General features: G+C 37.2%; 1 protein-coding gene across 13 annotated transcripts in view; it reads right to left on the bottom strand.

The window, feature by feature from the left end:
- Positions 1-23,509, bottom strand: part of ADTRP (androgen dependent TFPI regulating protein) — a 168,165-nt gene that overhangs the window by 12,911 nt on the left and 131,745 nt on the right. For all 13 annotated transcript variants that reach the window (XM_027839463.1, XM_027839611.1, XM_027839533.1 and 10 more), the window contains one exon: positions 13,038-13,189. In XM_027839463.1, coding sequence (XP_027695264.1) covers positions 13,038-13,189 — 152 coding nt within the window. The remainder of the gene's footprint in view (positions 1-13,037; positions 13,190-23,509) is intronic.

Raw genomic sequence — 23,509 nt, 5'->3', positions numbered from 1 at the left:
ATTAGACAGAAGATTATCTGAAAAAGATTCGGGGATGTTAGTGGACTGGAAGCTCAAGGGATGTGGCAACAATTACAAAAAAGTCAAAGTGATCTTGGGCTGCCTTAAGAGAGTCATAGTTTCCAGGAATAAAGAAGGTGATAATCCCTGGCACTATGCCCAGGTCTGACAAATCTGCAGTATTGTGTTTATTTGTGGGTGACACAATTTAAGAGGGACATAGATTAGCTCCCAAGGATCCAGAGGAGGGCAAACAGGGTGGTAAAAGACCTTGAAATCATATCATATAATGAACAGATGAGATAATTGGGAAAGTCTAGTCTGGAGAAGAGGGAACATAGTAACTGTCTTTAGGTATTTAAAAAACTCTCAGTGGAAAAAGGGATTAGATTTGTTCTGTGTGGCCCCAGAAGACATAAACAGGAGCAATGAGCAGAAATTGCAAATTTACTATTGATATCAGGAAAAACTTCCTAAGAATTTCATCTCTCCAAAAATGGAATCAGCTACCATGATTGGGGGAGAATTCTCCCTCATTGGAGGTCTTCAAGCTGTGGCTGGATAACTACTTGTTGGGTATGTTATAATGGAGAAGTCTTTGAGGTATGGGTTGGACTATATCACCATTTGCAATCTCTTCCTGCTCCAAGTTCTGTGATTCTATGAGTCTTAGTGCTATTCTATTTGTGTATACACTGGAAGGGGAGGGATGAAGGTGGAGGGTTGGAGTAGAGAGGGAGGCACAAAAATTTCCCAGCCACCTTATTCCTCTCTAAAATCAGCAGTGCTTCTAAACCATTATTTAGCTGGTATGCCCAAACGTAGCCTCATCAAACAAGGCTCAAGGATGAAGCTTTTGTTCTGGCATTGAAAATATCCATACAAGGTACCATGATGCCGTGAAAAGATTCCCAGGTCTAGAGTCAAAGGACCTGAGTTCAAATCTTGGCCCTTCCATTTATTAACTGTGAGGCCTCGAAAGTCAATTAACCTCTCTGGGCCTCAGTTTTCTTCTCTATACAAGTAGGGGATTGGCTTAACTCATTTCCAACACTTACCTACAAATAAACCTTTTAATACCACATTTGGCACATAGTTTTGGCACTAATTATATCTTCTTAGTGGCATGTGACCTCTTCTTGTTCTTGGTACACATTGGCTCTTTGACAATACATTTGTTGTTGTTACCATGTCCAGCTCTCCATAACCCTATTTGGAGTTCTCTTCGCAAATATACTGGAGTGTTTTGCCATTTCTTTCTCCAGCTCATTTTGCAAGTGAAGGAACTGAAACAAACAAGGTTAAATGACTTCTCCAGGGTGGCACAGCTAGTAAGTGTCTGAGGCCAGATTTGAGCTTAGGGAAGATGAATATTCCTGACTTCAAGCCCAGCACTTCATCCACTACAGGATGATTAATTCATGGCCAGTTTCAAAACACTTTTCCACACTTGGACCAGGCTTTTTAAAAATGTGAGCTAAATAACCAGAACTGAAATGAACAGATAAAAGGAGGCCAACACAGAAATTAAGACTCAGTTCACCTCAGGTCCTCCTGACTCCAGGGCCAGCACTCTATTCACTGTGCCACCCAGCTGCCCTGAAACTTTTTTAATTTAAATTTTACTTTTATTTTCAACTCCAAGTTCTCTTCCTTCTTCCACTCCCTTCCCCACCCATTGAGAAGTCAAGAAATACAATACCCATTACACACACACAACACACACACACACACACACACAGTCATGAAAAATTTCCCCATTTGCCGTGTTGGGGGTGGGGGAAGCAAGAAAAATAAAGAAAGGGAAAAAATAGGCTTCGGTCTACACTGTGAGTTCTTCAATTCTCTATCTAGAGATGGACAGAGATGTATATATACCATGAGTCCTTTATAGTTGTGGTGTTTCCATTGTATTGATTAATTACTAAGTCTTCCACAGTTGATTTCCATTACAATATTGCTATTACCATGCTGACTGTTTTCCTGGTTCTGTTCACTTCACTTTTCATCAGTTCTTATGTCTTCCCAGCTATTTCTGAAACCATATCTTTCATCATATCTTACAGCACTATTGTGTATTGCATCATATTCATATACTTTAACTCATTTAGTCATTCCCCAATTGATATGCATCTCCTCAGTTTCCACTTCTTCACCACCATAAAAAGAGATGATGAATATTAAACTTAAAATTGTGTTGTTCAGCCATATTTTTCTAAAAAAGGTCAGTTATTAAGTGTTTGCCATCCTGCCCTTAGTCAGACACATTGTTGTATGAAATATTTTAAGGTGGTGTTTTGTCCTAGTAAATCAATTATTTTTAGATCAAAAAAAAAGTACAATGAAATCTTCTTTATTCTTTCAATCAATTGTTTGGCTATAAAAATGTGATCTGTTGTGGAGTATCATTTAGAAAAGCTCCCCTGGAGAGACTTATATGAAGTGATGCTGAGTGAAATGAACAGAACCAGGAAAACATTATACACAGTAACAACCACATTGTGTGATGACTGACTTTGATAGACTTAGCTCTTCTCAAGGATCTAAGACAACTCCAAAAGACTCATGGTAGAAAATGCTCTCCATATCCAGAAAAAGAACCATGGAGTCTGAATGCAGATGGAAGCATACAATTTGCTCTCCTTTTCTTTAGTGGTTTTGTTTTATTTCTTCTTTTTCATGGTTTCTCCCATTAGTTCTAATTCTTCTATACAACATGACTAATGTGAAAATATGCTTAATATGAATATATAAGTAGAGCCTGTATCAGATTACATGCCATCTTGGGGAGGGGGAGGACAGGAGAGGAAGGGGGTGGGAATTTAACACTCAAAATCTTATGGAAGTGAATGTTGAAAACTAAAAGTAAATAAATTATTTTTAAAAAAAGACTCAGTTCACTTATATATAGGGAAGTGAACTAAATTTATAAAAATAAAAGCCATTCTCTAGTTCATAAATATCCAAAGGATTGAAGAGGCAGTTTTCAAAAGATGAAATTAAAGCTATCAATAGTCACATGATAAAATTCTCTAAATCACTATTATTTAGAGAAATGCAAATTAAAACAACTCTGAGATAACTACCTCATGACTATTTGATTCACTAACATGAGAGAAAAGGAAAACGACAAATGCTGGATGGGATATGGAAAAATTGGGACACTAATGCATTGTTGAGGGAGTATTAAACTGGTCTAATCATTCTGAAGAACAATCTGGAACTATACCCAAAGGTCTATAAACCTGTTCATATCTTTTCATCAAGCAATACCACTAATAGGTTTGTATCCTAAAGAGATCAAAGAAAAGGGAAAAGGACCTATTTTTACAAAAATATTTATAACAGTTCTTTTTGTAGTGGCAAAGAATTGGAAATTGAGGGGATCCTCATCAATTGGGGAATGCTGGAACAAGTTGTGGTAAATGATTGTGATGGAATTCTAGTGTACTGTAAGAAATGATAAGGGTGATAGTTTCAGAAAAAACCTGAAAAGACTTACATGAACTGATGCTGAGTGAAGTGAGCAGAACCAGGAGAACATTGTATGCAATAATAGCAACATTGTGTGATAACCAACTTTGATAGACTTAGCTGCTCTGATCAAGACAATGATCCAAGACAATTGCAAATCACCCATGATAAAAAATGCTATCCATCTCCAGAGAAAGAAGTGAACTTCTAGTACAGATTAAAGCATACTTTTTCTATTTTATTTTTTCATGTATGTGTGTGTGTGTGTGTGTGTGTGTGTGTTTTCTTTTACAACATGGGTAATATGGAAATATGTTTTACATGACCACTTGTATAATTGATATTATATTGTATACCTTCTCAATGTGTGAAGGAAGGGTATGAGGGAGAGAAATTGGAATTCAAAATTTTTTAAAAATGAAAGTTAAAAATATTTTACATGTAATTGGTAAATATTTAACAAAATAAATTAAAAGTTATTTTTTAAAAAGACACAGTTCACTGGAGGGGAAAACTACACATCTGTGAGTCTCTTACAAATTCCTGGGGGAGGTAGAAGCCCATTGAAGAGGAAGAAGAGTTTTGTCTGTTCATGAGTTTGGGTGCCAGTCTTTTGTAAATCATATTTCCTGTTCAGTCAAATAAAATCTACCCTATACTTGCTGTTTTGTAAACCTGTCTGGTTACATGGGAGTTGAGGGTCTTTTATCTTTTCCATAGTCAATCAGCCAATAAACATTTATTAAATACCTACTATGAGTTAAGCACTGGGGAATACAAAAAGAGGCAAAAGACAGTCCCTGCCCTCAAGAAGCTTTGGGAGAGACAACATGCAAAAAAAAAAATACAAATACAAAGCAAGCTATATAGAGGATAAATAGGAAATAATTAACAGAGAGAAAGCACTGGAATTAAGAGGGTTTGGGGGGGACTTCCTGTAGAAGACAGTATTTTATTTGGGACTTGAAGGAAGCCAGGCAAGTCATAGTTGGAGCAGAGGAGGGAGAGCATTCCAAGAATAGGGGACAGCCAAACAGAATGCCCTAAACTGAGTTATGGAATGTCTTGTTTGTGGAACAGCCAGGAAGCCCAAAGAATATGTGTCAGGGAGCAAGGTGAAAGGTAGGGGGAACCTAGATTATGAGGAGCTTTGAATGCCAAACTGAGCATTTCATATTTGCTGCTGGAGACAATAGGGAACCACTGGTGTTTACTGAGTGGGGGAAGGGTGGTGTGTGTGTGACATAATTAGATCTGAGTTTTAGAAAAATCACTTTAGTGGCTGAATGGAGGATAGATTGGAGTAGGGAGAGGCTTGAGACAGTCAGACCCACCAGCAGGTTATGGCAATAGTCCAGGCATAAGGTGATGAGGGCTTGCACCAGAATGGTGGCAGTGTCAGAGGAGAGAAGGGGACATATTCAAAAGATGTTGTGAAGGTGAAATCAACAGGCCTCAGGGCTGAGAGGCATTGAGGTATTGAGGTACTGAGGAATCCAGGATAACTCCTATGTTGCAAGCCTGAGGGACTCAGAGGATGATGTTACCCCCTACAGTAATAGGGAAGGCAGGAGGGAATCATGGAACTACAACAATCTGTTCCTGAACAGTTCAAAAGACAAATAAAATATTTGAGAACAAAATTTATGGCTTACACACTAAAAACAATGGGCAGAATGTAAAACTGGAATCTTTGATGGCAAGTCTCACCAAGAGAAACAAAAGAGACAATAATAGATTGAGAATGCAAATATGTAGAAGTGAAGGACAATCTAGAAGAAGAAAAGCAAAAACAATAGCTTTAAATGAAAATGTGCTCACTATATAAGCAAAACATGGTGATCTCAAAGACAAGATGTGTAGTGACAATGTGTAGAAGAACACAACAGGAATAAAAACCTTATCATAGGAATAATAGAACTGCCCAGGATTTCTGAACATCAGAAAATAAAATGCCAATTGAAAGAATTCACAGATTACCTCAAGAAAAACAAAACCCTAAGGCAGCAAATTCTGAGACATGTAGTGATTAAATTTAACAATTCAATTTAAAAACAAGTTCTGCCAGAGACAGAAAGGAAAGGATATTCAAATTAAGCAAGACTATTCTTCACCCACAATAAAATGTAGGAAGGAATGGAATAATGAGTTCTGAAGATCATTATAGCTCAGGAAGCAGCCTAAGGTGACCCACCCTGCAAATCTGAATTTAAGCATGCAGGAAAAAAGATGGAAGTGAGATAATAAAGAGACATCTTAAACGTTTTTAGAATGAAAACAAAAGCAAAACCAAACTAAAGAGATTATTTGCTTTTTGAATACCCCAAACAAAAGAAAGGTAGGAGGAATGAATAACTGCAGCATCCAGGGACAGCAACAGCAACAGAGTGACAACAGAAAGACCTGTAAGAAACTTCTTCCTAAATGTACATAAGGGTACTAGGGTAAAACAGATCTATGGATCCAATTATGGATCTAACAGTGAAGAAGTAGGTATGGAGCTTTATGGACAAAACCTGGCAACCCTTTGACTTTAAGTGTGGGACTACATCATTTGTACATCATGGGTACATGAAAGGGAGGGGGATAGAGAGAAATGTCTGATGTGCCAGGGTCAAATCAAAGTCTAACAATGAGGCTAAGGGGACCCCTGTGGACTCAGAAAAAGAAGGGCCTATAAGACAATGGATGAAGAGAAGATGGGGAAGGAAGAAGACCTTGCTTTGGTGATGGGAGGAAGTTCCACTGATGAATACTCCTATGGGTGAAAAGAGATGGGGACCTAGGGTTGGGTGTGGGCTAGGGGATTTGGTGCTTGAAACTCTGCTCATCCTACCTTGGGAGAAGGGGAGTTGGAACTTCTGAGAGAAACTGGCACTTGGAAGAATGGGAGAGCATGGACCCAGGGAGGAGATTTGGGGGAGGGGGAAGTTAACGAAAGGAGGGCATAGATCTTTGGGGCAGCTCGGATGGCATAACGGATAGAGCACTGGGACAGAAACAGGAAGATTCATCTTCATGAATTTAAATCCGACCTTAGATGCTTACTAGCTGTGTGACTCTGGGTGAGTCACTTAACCTTGATTGCCTCAGTTTCCTTATCTCTAAAATGAGCTGGAAAAAGAAATGGCAAACCACTCCAATACCTTTGCCAAGAAAACCCCAAATAAGAAATATGAAGAGTTGGACATGATTGAATCAATTGAACAAAAACAACAAATAGAAAAGTAGTGGACTGCAAAATCAGGGATGAGGGCCCCACATGGGGAAGTATCCTCTGACACTGGCAATAATTGTCATTGTTTTGGGAGTGAAGCTGAGATTAATTCCATGACTGGAATGGAATTAAGAAGAATCCCTGAGGTAAGCTCTACAAGGCAATGACAGAAATTGTTTAGATTTTCTAGAGGGAAGAAACTGGAATTGATATTGTGGATGTCTTGATTGCATGAGGAATATAGGGAAATGAGAAAGATCAGATAAATAGGAATCATGAATCAGAGAATGGGGGTCTAGAGTAGACTGAAAAAGAGAATGGATAATGAAGATAGTGAGAGAAATCATTTTTGGCAAGGGGTGCAAAAATATGAAATTTTAAAAACTAATGAACTAGTGGAAGGGGAGGAAGGGAAGAGGGAATGTACTTTAACTGAGAAAGAAAAGAAAGGGGAGAGAGGAAGAACCACATAATCAGATAAGAGTAGGAGAGAGGGATAATAATAGTAATAAGTGAGACTATGAAGGGAAAAGGGTAACAATTGAGAGGAAGGGAACAGGGTGAGAATAAGATCCACTGGGAACAGAGCCACCTTAAAAAAGATTAAGATAAAGTAATTGAAGGAACATAGCTGTTTACAGTAGAAGAAGGGAAAAAATCATAACTTAAAAAATAACCCAATAATTGAGTGAGATAGAGGAAAATAAAACCTAACACTCACAACTTTAAATGAGAATGGATTAAACAATCCAATAAAACAAAAAGGAGTGACAGATTGGATTTTAAAAAGTCCTGCAATCTGTTGCTTACAAGAAACACATTAAAAAAAAAAAGATACAAAACAAAACTGAGGGGATGGACAAAAATTTATTATGTATCCCTCCAAGTGAATCCCTCCAAAAAAACAGACAAAGCAAAAAGAAACATTTAAAAATTAAAAAAAAAAACAAAGAAACAGTAATAGGCTTAATGAAACCACAGAATAAACCAATCAATAATAAATTTCTATGTGCAAAATGCCTTAGCTTCCAAATTCTTAAAGGAAATATTATCTGAGCTATAAGAAGACATAGAGAGTTACATAATAATGACAGGAAACCACTATCCCTCTCTTCATTTTTTAATAAGGCTAACAGAAAGATAAACAAAAAGGAAAATATGTTACTGAACAAATTGTTAGAGAAATTCAAGTTAAAAGACTTATGGCATCTTTTAAATAGGACACCAAAAAAAAAAATACATATTTCCCAGTTCTTACATGGAATTAAAAAAAAATATTGTCCATGTACAATGGCATAGAGATAATGCAAATGAATATAAAAAGGTAGATAGAGTGAATACATCCTTCATAGATTATAACACAATAAAAACAATCCTAAGACCACAAACAAAAGATACAGAACTAAATGGAGACTGGACAATAAAATCCTATATAATGAATGAATCAAAGAACAAATTACAGAAGAAATTAATAAAAATGTAAAAGAAAATGGTAATGATGAAACATGCTAAAATTTCTGGGATGTAGTGAAAGCAGGGGTGGTGGTAGCAATGGAAAGCATATCCTTATGAACATAAATTTACAAGATAGAAAAAGAGGATTAAAGAACTGAATATGCATTAAAAATTAGAAAGCATATAAATAAATCTAAAATATGCACAAAAGGAAGATATTAAAAACAAGAGGTAAAATAGATAAATTGGAAATGAACATAGAATTGATAAATTAAAATAAAGCTAGTTCTTTGAAAAGACCAATAAAATTGGTAAACTCTTAACTAATCTGATTAAAAGTAAGAGAGCAAAAAATAACTAATAAACATGATGAAATAAAATTGTAAAAAAATAAAAAGAATAATTAGAACATATTGTGCACAGTTATATGCTAACAAACCTGAGAATACAAAAGAAATAGAGGAACACAATTAAAAATGTAAAATATGCAAACTATAAAAAGACCATGTAGGAGTATTAAACAATCCAATTTCAGAAAACAAAATAGATCTATTTCTAAAGAGAGGGAAAAAATTAAACAAAACAAACTCTTGGTCTTGTTGTAGTCACAGAATTCCCTCAGATTTTTAGAGAACCATTAATACCCACAATTCACAAATTATTTCCAAAAATTGAGAAAGAAAACCTACTAGAATCCTTTTGCAAGACAAATATAGTTCTAATACCTAAACCAGGAAAAGATAAAACATAGAAAGAAAACTATAGACCAACATCATTCATGAACTTTGACTCAAAAATTTTGAACAAAATCCTGTCAAACAGATTACAGCAATTTATCTAAGAAATTATTCATTTTGAGCAAGTGAGATTTATACCAGGAATGCAAGGATGCTTCAAAATTAGGAAAACTACCAGAATAATTAATCATATTAAAAAGCAAACCATCACAAATGACATAGTCATCTCTATATACAGAAAAACTTTTGACAAAATACCATACTTTTTTATGCTAAAAGCCCTACAAAGTATAGGCATAGAGTTTAAAAAAAAATCATAAAAAAGCATCTATCTAAAAGCAAAAGTAAGCATCATGTACAATAAGAATACATCAGAACCTTTCCCAATAAATGCAAGAAGGAAGCAAGATGCCCACTCTCTTCACAATTATTTGATATAGTTCCTAAAATACTAACAATAGCAATAAGACAAGAGAATGAAATTAAAGGCATAAAAATAGGTAAGTAGGAAATAAAATTGTCCATCTTTGTTGATGATATGATAGTATACATGAAAAGGGAATCAGCAAAGATACTAATTGAGACAATTAACAGCTTCAGCAAACTTGCAAACTACAAAATAAATCCCCTCAAATCAATATCATTTCTATATGATAATCACAAAACACAAGTAGCAATGCTAGAAAGGAACTTCCATTCCAAATAACCACAAAATACATAAAACATCTGGGGATCAACCTATCAAAACACACAAAAGACTTCTATGTATTCAATTACAAAGCACTCCTTAAATAAAGAACAATCTAAATAGCTGAAAGAATGTTCAGTCCTCATGGTGAGGTTGTGTCAATATAATAAATATCACAATATCACAAAATTAATTTACTCTTTAAATGCCATACCAAATTATCAGAGGGATGCTTTATAGAACTTGATAAAATAATAATAAAATTCATTTGGAAAATCAAAATATCTAGAATGTCAAGGAAAATGACAAAAAGAAGTAGGGACAAAAGGGCAGTAGGACTTCTAGATCTCAAAGTATATTATAAAGCAGCAGTCATCAAAATCTAAACAAGGGATAATCAGAAACAGTGGAACTTAGAATAGAATAGAATTAGAAACTTAATAGCCCAGTGTTTGATAAAATGGAAAATATAAATTACCTAGGAAAAGACCTCCTTATCTGATGAAAATTTCTGGGAAAACTGAGAAGTAGTATGTCAGAAATTAGGCTTAGACAAACACTTTACACCAATATTCCACAATACAATCTAAATGGATATATGACCTTAATATTAAAATTAAAGATCACACTATTAAAATTTTTTGAAGAGAAACAGATCATATACCTTTCATCTGATGGGAGATGAATTCTTAACCAAACTAGAGATAGAGGCAATTACAAAAGATAAAATAGATAACTTTGAATACTTGAAACTGAAAATCTTCTGCATAGACAAAATTAATATAGCTAGAATAAGAAGAGAAGTGTTTGAAAGGGAAAAAATATTTGTATCAAATTTCTCTGATAATGGCATCCAAGACAGGTAAACAATTATATATATACATATATATGTGTGTGTATGTATATGTATATATACACACACACATATATATGTATATACATATATATACATATATACATATATGCACACATACATATACACTCATCAATTGGAGAATGGCTAAATAAAGTTTGGTATATAAATGTGATGGAATATTCCTGTGCTATAAGAAATGTATGTGATAATACAGAAAAGCATGAAAAGATCTGCATGAACTGATACAAAGTGAAGTAAGCGGTGTCAAAAAACAATACGTACAGTAACTACAACAATGTAAATAGAAAAAAAAACATACCAAAATAAATTGAAAGTCAATGTAACAGAAGTATAAAGATCAAGTCATCCTCCTGAGGTACTAGATTCTGTCTTTAATGGGGAATAAGGGATAGATAGCAATATGTCTGGAGTTATGTACTCAGTGTCACATTATTTTTTCTTACTATAGAACCTGGATTATAGAAAACAATTCCTCAATGGAGGGACAAGAGCCATAGCAACAAGCTGAGGCTCAGAGTGGGATGAAGCAAAAGGAGAGACTGAACTAGTGAAGCCCAGAAACGACCTGAAATAGCATCCATCTTGAACAAGAAGAGAGGCTCAATCTGGCTAGGGGACCAGACAAAAGTTGTCATGAAGTAGAGTCCAAGACCTTCTGGCTTCCAGAAGGACTATGAATAATGCCAACACCAATCACAATTTCAGATGACAAATGAGAAGTCTGCTGCCCTCCTGAAAGAGAGGTGATGGACTCAGGGTATTGAATGAGACATAATTTTAAAAAAAAATTTTTTGACTCTGCACATTTGTTATAAGGGTTTTATTTATTTATTTATTTTTTACCCAATAGTGGCAGTATGGGTATTGGTTAGGAAGGAGAGAAAACCAATTTTCATTTATTGAAAAAAAAAATTAATTTAAAATTAAGCAAATGCTCTACAATGTGACCAAAACAAAACAAAACAAAACAAAATACAAAGACTACATGGAGGAGGAGTCCAAATGCCAACCTAGAACCAAAATTTAAAAAGAGAAACCAACTTGAAAACAAAGGGCAGGGCCCAGATACTGTAAATGGTTTCAAATCACCCAGGAGAGAGAAAAAGGATCTACTAACAGGTCAGAGCCTCCACATCTCCAGAGGGGATAAGGAGAATAACAATAAATTTCTTGTGTCCTGAAACCCAAGGAAAGAATACTTGGGGAAGACAGAAAGGGGAAAAAAGGCTTTTCTCTCAAGGGAGGTAAGTAGCAAAAAGTGAAGAAAACCTCTTTTGGAGAGTACCATAGAAAGGGAGTATTAGGGATCTTTCCACATTTAAAGTGAAGAACTGGAAAAGTGGATTTATGGTATAGCTGAAACACCTGCTTTTTTACCAGTTGGAATCCACTGAGTAGAAACCCAAAACATAGAAAACCTCTAGCTCAAGCAGCAGTTAGGCTGATTTTGAAAATGAGGTCTGTCTAAATTAGAGGGTCATCCAGACAAAGAAAGGGGGAGCTAAGGAAGTACAAGATCTAGGTATTCCTGGAAAACCAGTTTCCCTGAAAAGACCTCTAGTATTGTATAGTTCCCCTTGGATTACTATTATAACCATCCAATTATATCTCCTTATGATATTTAATAGTTTTAAATAAAAAGAAAATACTATTACATGTTTAAAAGAGTACTTATGTCCTATTTTTAGAGAATAGGGGCAGGGCTTTTGTCATCTCCAGTAGGCCCATCTATGAATTTAGGGAACCTTGTCAGTTGAAGAGACATGGAGGTGGCTAGAACCAGGGAGGGAAAAACCCTACAGTTATAGGGTTGGGTAGGGTGTGGGCAGGGAACCAGTGGATTTGTGGCTCTACAACTTCCTTCTAGATTCAAGTGATATGAGAGGTGGGAATGCTGGCCCTGATAAGCAAACCCTTCCAGTGGCTGAGTCAGCTAATGTGGCCATCAGGCAAAAAGAGAAGAGACCATGTTCATATTGTGTGAGGAGGAATCTGCCCAGAAGAGCATCTCACCTTGAACAGGGAAATCCTGATCCCATGTTCTCAGCTGGGGTAGAAAGCACCTCTCTTTCTATAACTTGGCTTTTCACTAAACAAAACTATTTAATACTTGAAGCTGAGGGGGATTGCTGCAGCATGGAAGAGTGGAATTAAGATTGTAGCTTCTGGGAATTTGCTAGAGTCCTCTTCTCTCACCACCTCACTCCCAGTTCCTTCACCTTTCCATTGTTGTCATGAACCATAACTTGTCCTGAGCTGAGACCTCTAAACAAGTACATTAAGAGACACTGGGCTCATACAGGAGAAAAAATGCCGGATTTGTAATGAGAGGAAATGCTATAGATCCTGCTTCTGCTATTTACTCATCAGGTGATCTTGGGCTTAACCTCTCTGGATCTCAGTTTTCTTATCTGTAAAGTGAGTATGGGACTTAGTACTTTCTAAAGCTTCTTCCCACTCTAAATGTATGGCCTTTCCAGGTCTATTGAATTGCAGTGATTTTCCCATGTGTTGCAACTGGGGATGGGATAAGGGGGACAAAATGATGTTTCATGTTGGAGTTCCATAGACACAAGAGATATTACTTACCCCAAATTAGCTGGTTAAAGCGCTCTCCAAGGAGGTAGATGCAGGCGAGGAGGACATAGCTGACAGAGAAGAAGGCTGCTAAGCCTTCTGGACTGAGCTGAGCAAATATAGGGTACACCCACTTTTTGGTTACATAGTAAATCCTCAGGACCCTGCAGAGATAAATAAGTCACACCAATTAGGACAACACAAGATGATTTTATAGCATTTTTTACTTAAGAGAAAATGGTGCACTGAAACTAGACTGGTCAAGAGGAAGTTATGATATTGGTTGATAATTAAGTCACCTCCACTGGAAAACAGAAGTAAATTGTCATTGTTGTTGTTCTTCTAGGCAGTGTAACTAATTAAACAAATTATCTTGTTGGCTTAACTTGGAACATGGTGCCCAATGCATCACGTGTAGACATGAGAAGAGAAGGAAGGTGAACCACTGGCTAGAGCCCTAGATTAAGAGCCAAGAACCCCTGGTTATAGCCCTAGCACTGCTTCTAATTAGCTGTGTGACTTTTGGTTGTCACAACTTCCCTGGGCCTCAATTTCTTCACCTGGAAAACAAAGACTTATAGACTCCAAGATTTGGGGGCTCTAACTCCAAGGTAATGCATTCAATGGTGAAGGCTGGTCGTGCTGCAGTTCATGTGTTTTGTCTCTGGTACATCTCTAAATGGATGGCATAGCCAGGAAGCTTGGCTCTGGTTCCTTTGAGGACAGGTATTAATCAACATTGTGCATTAGGAAAGAAAGGATGGGAAAGGACCAAGAGGGTCAAACTGAAGCCCCAATGTAGATAACAGATGAAAATTAGTTCTAATTTAATTTGTTTTGTTCACAGATTTCTTTCATCAATTCAGATTAGAAACTCACCTGAAACTTATTATCTTAGAGCATTGTTTAGGGCAGAGTAGCTCTCTGCCCTAAGCAAAATCTTCCTAACTCCAAAGTTAGCCCTCTATCCATTATCATATACTGCCACACAAATGTAATTTCTTTCCTTTTCCTTTCTTTTTTTGGAGGCAATCAGGATTAAGTGACTTGCCCAGGGTCCAACAGCTAGTAAGTGTCTGAGGCCAGATTTGAACTCAGGTCCTCCTGACTCCAGGGCCAGTGCTCTATCCACTGTGCCACCTAGTTGTTCCACACTAACATAATTTCTTAAAATAAACTCTCTAGATTTCTAATTATAATAATTAATAATAAACATTGATGCTATGATACTATAACATCTGAACAGCGAATTTTTAGTATGGTACCCAAAGAGCCTGAAGTGTGTATTTCCTAGAGTTCCCAAACTTGTTTGGCCTACTGCCCCCTTTAAAAAAAATTACTCAGTGACCCCTTGGAAATTTACTTTCTTTAAACCTTTAACAATTCTTTTTTTTTTAATTTGTGTCATTTCAAATTACTACTGCCCCCCTATATCGTTCCAGCACCCCCAGGCGACAGTATCTTCCACTTTGGGAAACTATGGATCTTAGGCCAATCTCTTGTATCAGGATTCCACAGGATGGCTAGGCCTTCCCTTGCGGTATATATGGTAATAAGGAAGCTGAGGATAGAGGGGAAAGAAAAAAGTGGTCAAAGAAGAACTTAAATGCAATTACTATAGGTTGCTGTAATTAATTTATTTCTTTGGAGTTATGGTTTTCTGGTCTCAGAGTAAATTTATATAAAACCATATGCAAAAAATGGTTTTAAGCTAGAGGCCTAGAAAGTTTCTATTTCTCTACAAATGTATTTGTTTCATTTTTCAAGTTTTGCGATGAAAACTCCTGAAGGAGACTAATGAATTCTGATGTTTCACAGGGAAAGTGCAAAGAAAACTACAGGTCTGTTAACCTGACAGTAGGAAAAGTAATGAAAATGCAAATACAGTGTTAGGCAAGATTACAGTAATTTAATAAAGGGCAGTCAGCATAGAGGCATGAAACGAAAATTGTGCCTGTCAGTTTGTATCACATCTTGGATAACATGACTGAATAAATGTTTAAAAAAAAAGGAAGAAAGAAAGAAGGAAAGAAGGAAGGAAATCAAATAGTGAATAAAATGTACTTGGATTCTGAGAAAACATTTGCCGTGGGAAAAAATGATTGACAAGTGAAGAATATGCATCACTTGGAAAAGGATTATGAAATGGAATTAAAAATCAGATGTATGACTCCACCCCCTACTAGTATGCTTTTTCTCAAGAGAGATCAGACAGGGTGACATGTTACTAAAGTGAAGAGTCCTGATCCAGACCAATGCTTGGCAGTCAGTGGTAGCAGGTGGCTTCTAAGAGAACACAGGACAAATTAATTTTACTTCTCATTCTTGTTTTTGTAACCACTAATACCAAGACCAGTACATTACATGTAGTAGGAACTTAGTAAATTTTACAAAAATGGATTGAATTTACTGAAGACAGAAAATCGCTTCCAGAAAAAATGTCCCCAAGGTAGTCCTGGGGGAGGTTGTAGGGGTAAGGATTGAAAGGTGCAGTTAAAGATTGGACAAGGGGCTCACCATGATCCACTCACTCTCCTGTATTCAAAACCTTCAGATCATCTTGGACTTTTCCTGCCCCCCTTTTGCTTTTGTTGTTGTTCAATCATGTCCAACCCCATTTGGGGTTTTCTTGGCAAAGATACTGGAGTGGTTTGACATTTCCTTCTCCAGCTCATTTTACAGATGAGAAAACTGAGGTAAACAGGATTAAGTGACTTCCTCAGGGTCACAGTTAGTAAATCTCTGAGGCCAGATTTCAACTCAGGAGGATGAGTCTTCCTGACTCTAGGCCTGGAACTCTATAAGCTGCATCCACACATTTGCCCCAGTTCCATAACTTTCATCATCTCATCTCTATTTTAATTATCTTTATTCTAATTCAGGCTTTCATTACTATCCTAATGAAAGTCTTCTTACTTCCCAGTGGGTCTTCCCACTTCCATTCTCTCCACTGGTGGTAGCTTGGTAAAGTGGAAAGAGTATTGCCTTTGGAATCAAAGGACCCTCATTCATTCAAATCCTAGCTCCTCTAACTATCTATGTGAACCTAGGCAAGTCAGTTAACCTTTCTAAGCCTCTCTGTTTCCTCATCAGTAAAATGAAGGGGTTGGACAAGATGACTTTGAAGGTCCATTCCTGTGTTAGATCTATGATCTTGTTTCTGTCTAGTACATTTTTCATATTATAACCAGAATAATCTTTCCTGCACATACCTAGATCTTATCATGTTACTCCTTTCTTCAAAGATGTTCAGCACTTTCCTATTGCCTACTAAGTGAAGTCCAAATTTTACCTGAAATTCAAAGACTTCCCCAATATGATGCTATTCTCCCTTTCCTTCTCAGATTACCACCACACACACACACACACACACACACACACACTATGTTCCAGAGAAATGGAGACATTTTTCTGCTAAAAATCATGCCATTTGCCCACCTCTCTCCATGCCTTTATTCCTGCTATTCCTCAGGCTTAGAATCCTCTTTTCCAGCTCTCCTATGCACCTTCACCTTTTAATTTCCTTCCAAGCTTTAGAGCTCCCCTCATATTTCACACCTTTTCCTGGAAGCCTATCCTGATCTCTCTGTCTTTAACAATATTTCCCTTTAAAACTTCAGATAGTATGCAAACTTAAAAAGTTTTTGAACAAACAAAACCAATGAGGCCAAAGTGAGAAGAAAAATAGGAAACAAGAAAAAAGTTAAAGAAAAAAATTTCTCACATACATAAGGAACTGATCCAAATTTGTAAAAATAAGGACCTTCCCCCAAATGTGAAATGGTCAAAGTACATGAATAGACAGTTTTCAGAGGAAGAAATGAATTCTATCAATAGTCATATAAAAAAATGCTCTAAATCACTAATAATTAGAGAAATGCAAACTAAAACACCTCTAAGGTAGGATGTCACACCTATCAGATTGGCTAAGATGACAAAACAGGAAAATGATAAATGTTGGAGAAGGCGTGGGAAAATTGGAACACCAATTCATTGTTGGTGGAGTTGTGAACTGATCCAACAATTTTGGAGAGCAATTTGGAACTATGCCCAAAGGGCAAACTGTGCATACCCTTGGACCCAGCAATAGCACTTCTAGGGCTGTATCCCAAACAGATCATAAAAATGGGAAAAGGATCCACATGTAAAAAAATATTTATAGCAGTTCTTTCTGTAGTGTCAAAGAATTGGAAATTGAGGGGATGCCCATCAATTGGGAAATGGCTGAATAAGTTGTGGTGTATGAATATAATGGAATATTATTGTGCTATAAGAAATGATGAGCAGGCGGACTTCAGAAAAACTTTGAAAGACTTGTATGGACTGATGCTGAGTGAAGTGAAGAACCAAGAGAACATTGTACACAGTAACAGCCACCTTGTGGGATGACTAACTTTAATAGACTTAGCTCTTCTCAAAAATGCAAGAATCTAAGATATATCCAAAATATTCATGATGAAAAATGCTATCCACATCCAGAGAAAGACCTATAAAGTCTGAATGCAGATTGAAGCATACTATTTGCTCTTTTTTTTCTTCTGTTTTATTTTGTTTCTTCTTTCTTGTGGTTCCTCCTATTGGTTCTAATTCTTCTTTACAACATGACTAATGTGAAAATATGTTTAAAAAAAGATTTAAATAAAGATGTCATAAGCAAATAACTATCATATATAATAAAAAATAATTAATCAAATAAGACCAATTAATTAAAAGAGAAAAATTAACAAGCCAGGATACAAAATTAGGTGATCTGATTCCTAATTGGAAGAAAGATTAGGGGCTTTCCAAGTTGGGAGGTAGAGAGAGAAAATTTTGGTTCAGTGGGGAGGAGAGGTGAGTAGGTTTGGGGGTCTTTCTTTTCCAAGAATTGAGAGATGCTGATTAATTGCATCCACCTACATTTACAAAACAATAGCTGGTTCCTGCCATCGAGGTTCTCATGGATGATTTGCTGAAAAAGAACAAGCTGGAGGAGAATCCATGTAGCAAAACAAGATGGGGTCAGTGTTCATGAGATAGGATCTAATTGGTTCTCTTGATTCCTACACCAAACCAACTCCATTTTGTGACTGGTCTTCACTCCATTTCATCACTGGGCACTGTACTAAGCACTAGGGACACAAAAAGAGGCAAAAGACATTCCTTGCCTTCAAGGATATTACAATCTAATGGATCTATAAAGAAATGAGTCTACAATCTGATTATCTTATGTACATTAGATCAGGGCTTCTTTTTGATTTTTAATTAATTTATGGTTATTGCACATTCAGAAACCTTTTACTGGTACCAAATTTTCCATGACCCTATATGGGGTCACCACCCACAATTTAAGAAGTCCTGAATTAGATCATAGTATGGTGAGGTAGTTTCTGAATTGGTTGATTGACCAGATTCAAAGAGTAGCAATTAATGGACTATCATCAAATGGCAGGGATGTCTTCCCTGGTTTATCTCAGGTATCTGTCCTTGACCCTATTCTTTTCAACATTTTATAATCAATTATTTTGAAAAATTCGATTTAAATCCAATAAACATCTCTTAAAACCAAGATACCATGTCAAGTAGAAAAAAGCAGTGTGAATTTTTTTTCTCATATGACTACTCCCTTATTCTTGGACCTTAAATTATTGCCCCACAATGCCAATGACAAGTGCACTCCCAATTTGCCTTTTTTCACAACCACTTCCTAGAGAAGGTTGGGCAAGGAGGAGTTGAATCAGGGGAAAGAGAGGCACGGTGTTTGAAATTTTGTCAATCTTGTCATTTACCATGTACATAAGCTCAGATATTTACTAGTTTTAAGATTTCCAAAGTGCTTTATAATATCTCATTTTATCCTCACAACAACCTTGGGAAGTAATTATTATTGTTATCTTTTTTAAAAATGTATTTTATTTTTAATTTATGTAATAAAACAAGCATTTTAAGTCACTTAACTTCTGTCTGCTTCAATTTCCTTATCTATAAAATGGGGATAATAATAGTACTATTATTATACTAGTACTAATAGTAATAGATAAGGAAACTGAAGCAGACAGAGGTTAAATGATTTGCCAGCCAGCATTGATGACAGGTCTAAAACTCACGTCTCCTGACTCCAAGGGGCTCTTTATTACACCATTGCCTTTCAGGAAAAGTAAGAAGATTTCCATGAGAGATGGATTAGTTCCAAAAGTCAATGAGATCACTGATAATACTGTCTCTCTAGCCACTGGAAAGCTGTGGGAATTATTTTTTTTATATGCTTACCCCCTTCTACTTGGATCTTAAATCCACAATGCCAATGGAAAGTACATTCGCAATTTGCCTTTTCTCACAACCATCTCCGAAGGATGCCAGAGGATGTAATTTGGGCTAAAGCTTGGGGTGGTGGGGGGAGGAAGAATTGAACCAAGGGAAGGAGTGGTACAGTATCTGAAATCTTGCAAAGTGTAAACTCAGTCTCTACATTCTAGATGATGTCTTCCAAAGAATTTGAAAGGCATATATTCACTCCTGCCATTCTGATGTGTTCCCATACATGGACTAATGCATGCATTTTGCAATCAGAAAAATAACAAAAAGAGGCAGCATGCATGTGGCAGTCCCCATGGATGCTGGCCTCAATGGCTATTTTTAGAAGATTGTAATAGGGTTTCAGCAGTGAAATACTTGCCAACTTAGAACCATTACAGAAAACTGACTCAAGTTCTCACGCTCTCTCTGGCCCTGGCCCATATCTCTTACCTCACGCTGACTATGTTCTTTCCCTATTTGACCAACTAAGATGGCATGCTTGTAAACCAACCCACTAAGAATTGTCCTAAAATGTCTCCACGTACTTACCCCTCTTAGAAGACCTGCATATGTCACCCTTTCTCCCCATGCCCTTCCCTGTCCAGCTAAGAATCAGCCTTTGGATGTCTTGGCCCTCAAAATGAAATGCCCTATGGAACCCCAGAGTGTTATGACAAGCTAGGGCTAATAAGCATCTAATATCTGGAACTACCATATTTGTGAACAGACAGAGGTCAAATTACTGTGGAAAAGTACCAAGCAAGAAGGAAAAAAATGAATGGGATTGAAACGAAATGTCCTCATCTGGAGAAAATTCATTCTATTGGCAGCAAGAAGCCATGAGCTTCAAGGAGAACAAAACCAAACCATTTTCTCTTCTTACTTGCAAATAGTCCTTATTACCAAATATCATTCCTTCCTATGACAATCCTCCCTAATTCACTCCTCCCAGTTCTCTGCCTTATTAGATCCTTGTCCCTATCAAGTCCCAATTCACTGGGAATTTGAGCACAGCATATGGCTTAAATGTTGCATTCAAAAAACTTGGGGTAAATTGCTAGAAGGCAGTGACTTATGTGTCTTTTTGTAGAGAGGGTGGAAATTGGGGTACCCTATCTTTCCAAAGCTGCAAGTACACTAACTATTCATAGACCTGATCCCACTACTGATCAACACAGGAACATTGACCTGCTCTATTTTCTAATCTGGATCAGCTCTCCCCTCCTTAGGCAGCCTGGTGGCCGCCTGCTTGCAGGGTCCCATCATATTGGTAAGGGGCTTAGTGAAGACACTCAATTGGTTTAGCTCACTGTAGCTCAGAATTCCTGAGCTCAAGTGACCCATCACACTCATCCTTCCCAGTAGCCGAGACTACAGGTATGGCTCACTGCCCCAGCCCTCTTTATGTCTTCATTTCCTATTCAGTACCTAGCAAAGACAAGCATAGAAAGTGTATTGCCCTGGGCATCAACTGCTAAGGTAACCAAATGCCCAATAAAATAAGGATTCTTGTTGCTTTTGGATATGCAGTAAAACCAATAAAGGAAGGTAGTATGGAGTGATAAAAAGACAGTTTTAATAACTACTTGCATCACCTTGGGAAAGTCACTTAACTTCTCAGGTCTGAGAAAACTCTTAGTTTCCTAATCTATGAAATAGTAAGGACGTATACCTGCAGGGCCCACCTCATCAAGCTGCTTTGAAAACCAAGTGAATGGGGACAATAAATGAAATAATAGCACCATCATAAAAGTGCTAAGTATTATAACTGCTAGGTGCTCAATATATATTTATTGATGGCTTCATTGCTATTGTCCTTGATCACCTTTCCCATGTGTTTCAAGCAACCAACAAGATTCCTTCCACTCTCCCTGGAGAACTTTCAACTCAGTCATGGATTCCCCTAACTCCAGAACTCTCTTTAGTGTCTGACATGTCCTCTCACCCTGACTGACTAGCTCCACTGATGCATCCATTGTCAAAGCTGAAAGTGGACTTTAAAGATGGCCCAACCCCTTCCTCCCACTTTGCTGAGGCCCAAAATTGTAAAGCATCTTTCCCTGATCTTTTATATCCAATCAGTTCCCAAATCCTGTTGATTAATGACAGCTCTCACATTTGTGCTCCCTTGCCCCCATACCTGACTCTATCACATAGTTAATGGTAAGCCATGATACTATTTGTGACTACAAAGAATTAAAAAAAAAAAATAGACCCTTGAATATACATGCGTAGAGAGCACCAGTTGAGGAATTCCCCCTAGTAGTGCAGATCCTTACTTTTTCTGCAACTAAGTCTTAGAAAGTTGCCAGGGACACTGTTATGAGTGAGAGACTGCCCAGGATGAAAGCACTGCCAGTTTGTCAAAGGCTGGACTTGAACACAGATCTTCCTGGCTCAGAGTAATTCTCTATCCACTATGTCTGTTGTCTGCTTCTGACTGTATCCCCAATCATGGTTCACTTTGTTCCTGCCTCCACTTCCTCTGAACAACACCTCCCTTTCCTCTCCAGTTGCATTGCTACCAAGATGGAGTTGATGTCAGTGAGGAACCTCTACCCTGGAGTCCTCTCCTCCTCAGTGGTGACATTTTCCTTGGCTCCACCAATTTGGGAAGAGCTTTACCACAATCTCACCTCTCTTTCTCTCTGAACTCCACCTTTTTCTTCATCCCCCCTCTTCTCTTCCTCCCCTTCACATACGAGCACCTCTTTCTGCATTGTCTTCCCTCACCAGAATGTAAACTTCTTGAAAGTAAAGACTATTTTCATGCTTGTATTTTTGTCCACAGAAGTTGGCTCAGTGCCTAGCACATGGTAAGTGCTTAATGATTTCTTGGACTCAGTAGGTCTCAGTCTTTGTATCTCTCTCTGTCGTTGTCTCTATCTTTCTCCCTGTTTTTCTGTCTCTTTCTCTCTGACACCATCTTTCTCTCTTTCTGTCTCTTTATGTCAAATTCATATGTGTAAATTTTTCCCCTTACACCACTGATTTTTTTTTTAAATGTGTATCATTCTCATAGCATCAAACCAGGAAGAGAACAACACTGAAAAAATGCAGCTAGGGGCAGAGCATATGGAATGATTTTTTAAAAAACTATTTACAAGCAAAAGTTATTAAGTAAAAAAGAACAGTTATAAACACCTACTCCTAAAGGAGGTAGCAAAAAAATGCTCATTAAATTAAAGCACAGAGATTAAGTTGATCACTAATGTTAAACCAAAGCGGCAGCCTTATTTTGAGCAGAATGTCTATTGGTTGATATGCTATATTTAAGGGTCCCCTCTTCTTACTGTATAAGTTCATTCATTCATTCATTCAACAATGATTTATTAAGTACCTCCTGAGAACACAGTCCTGCATTAGGAACAGGGAAGGGTGCAAAACTCAATTTATTCCCTCTTAAACCTTCTCCATTTCTATCAGGAACTGCATTCTCATTCATCCAGTCTCCCATGCTTGAAAATTAGGCATTATCTTTGACTTTTCCCTTTCTCTCACCCCTTAAACCCAAACAGTTTTCAAGTACTGTTGACTTTTACCTCGGTAATAGCTCTCACATCTGCCCCCTACACTCAATTCCCATTGCTGCCATTATGTATGATATAGTCACTAGCTACCACCTTCCTCTTCTATTGAATATCTTCTTTACAGGTTTTCTGTCTTATACTCTCTTCCCCCCTTCAACCTATCTTTCACACTAATATCAATGAAATCTTTCTTCAATATACATTTCTGGACACTTCATTCTATTCAGCAGTTACTAGAGGCTCCTGTCTATCAAATAAAACTCAGATTCTTTTGGCAGACATCCATGGCCCTCCATTTGGGTACCGCTATCTTTGTTCACAGCATTGTATTTAGTATTGCAAAACATAGGTAGTCTTTCCTAAGTAGCTTTCAAATTCTTTGAAGACAACTAGAATGTAGCTTACCCTTAGAAAGATTTCAGCTACTCCTCCCCTTGAATCAGTTCCCCACATTCACCCTTATCCTTGGTCTAATCACCACCTTTGCCATCCTTATGGATGGTTGGGAGGAAAAGGCAAATAGGAATGTACTCTCCAATGGTATTGTGGGAAAATAACTTAAGGTCTAAGAATATGTATTGTAGGCATGTAAAAAAAATTCTCTAGCCAACTTATCTCATGCTACTTCCACTTATTGTGCACCCCATCCACACTGGTCTACTTTCTTGCACAAAAATC

This window comes from Vombatus ursinus, unplaced genomic scaffold (assembly GCF_900497805.2).
Source record: "Vombatus ursinus unplaced genomic scaffold, bare-nosed wombat genome assembly UNPS02000577.1, whole genome shotgun sequence".
NCBI classification, from domain to species: domain Eukaryota; kingdom Metazoa; phylum Chordata; class Mammalia; order Diprotodontia; family Vombatidae; genus Vombatus; species Vombatus ursinus.
The sequence above is the reverse complement of the archived record's forward strand: the minus strand, read 5'-3'. Positions and strand labels throughout refer to the sequence as shown.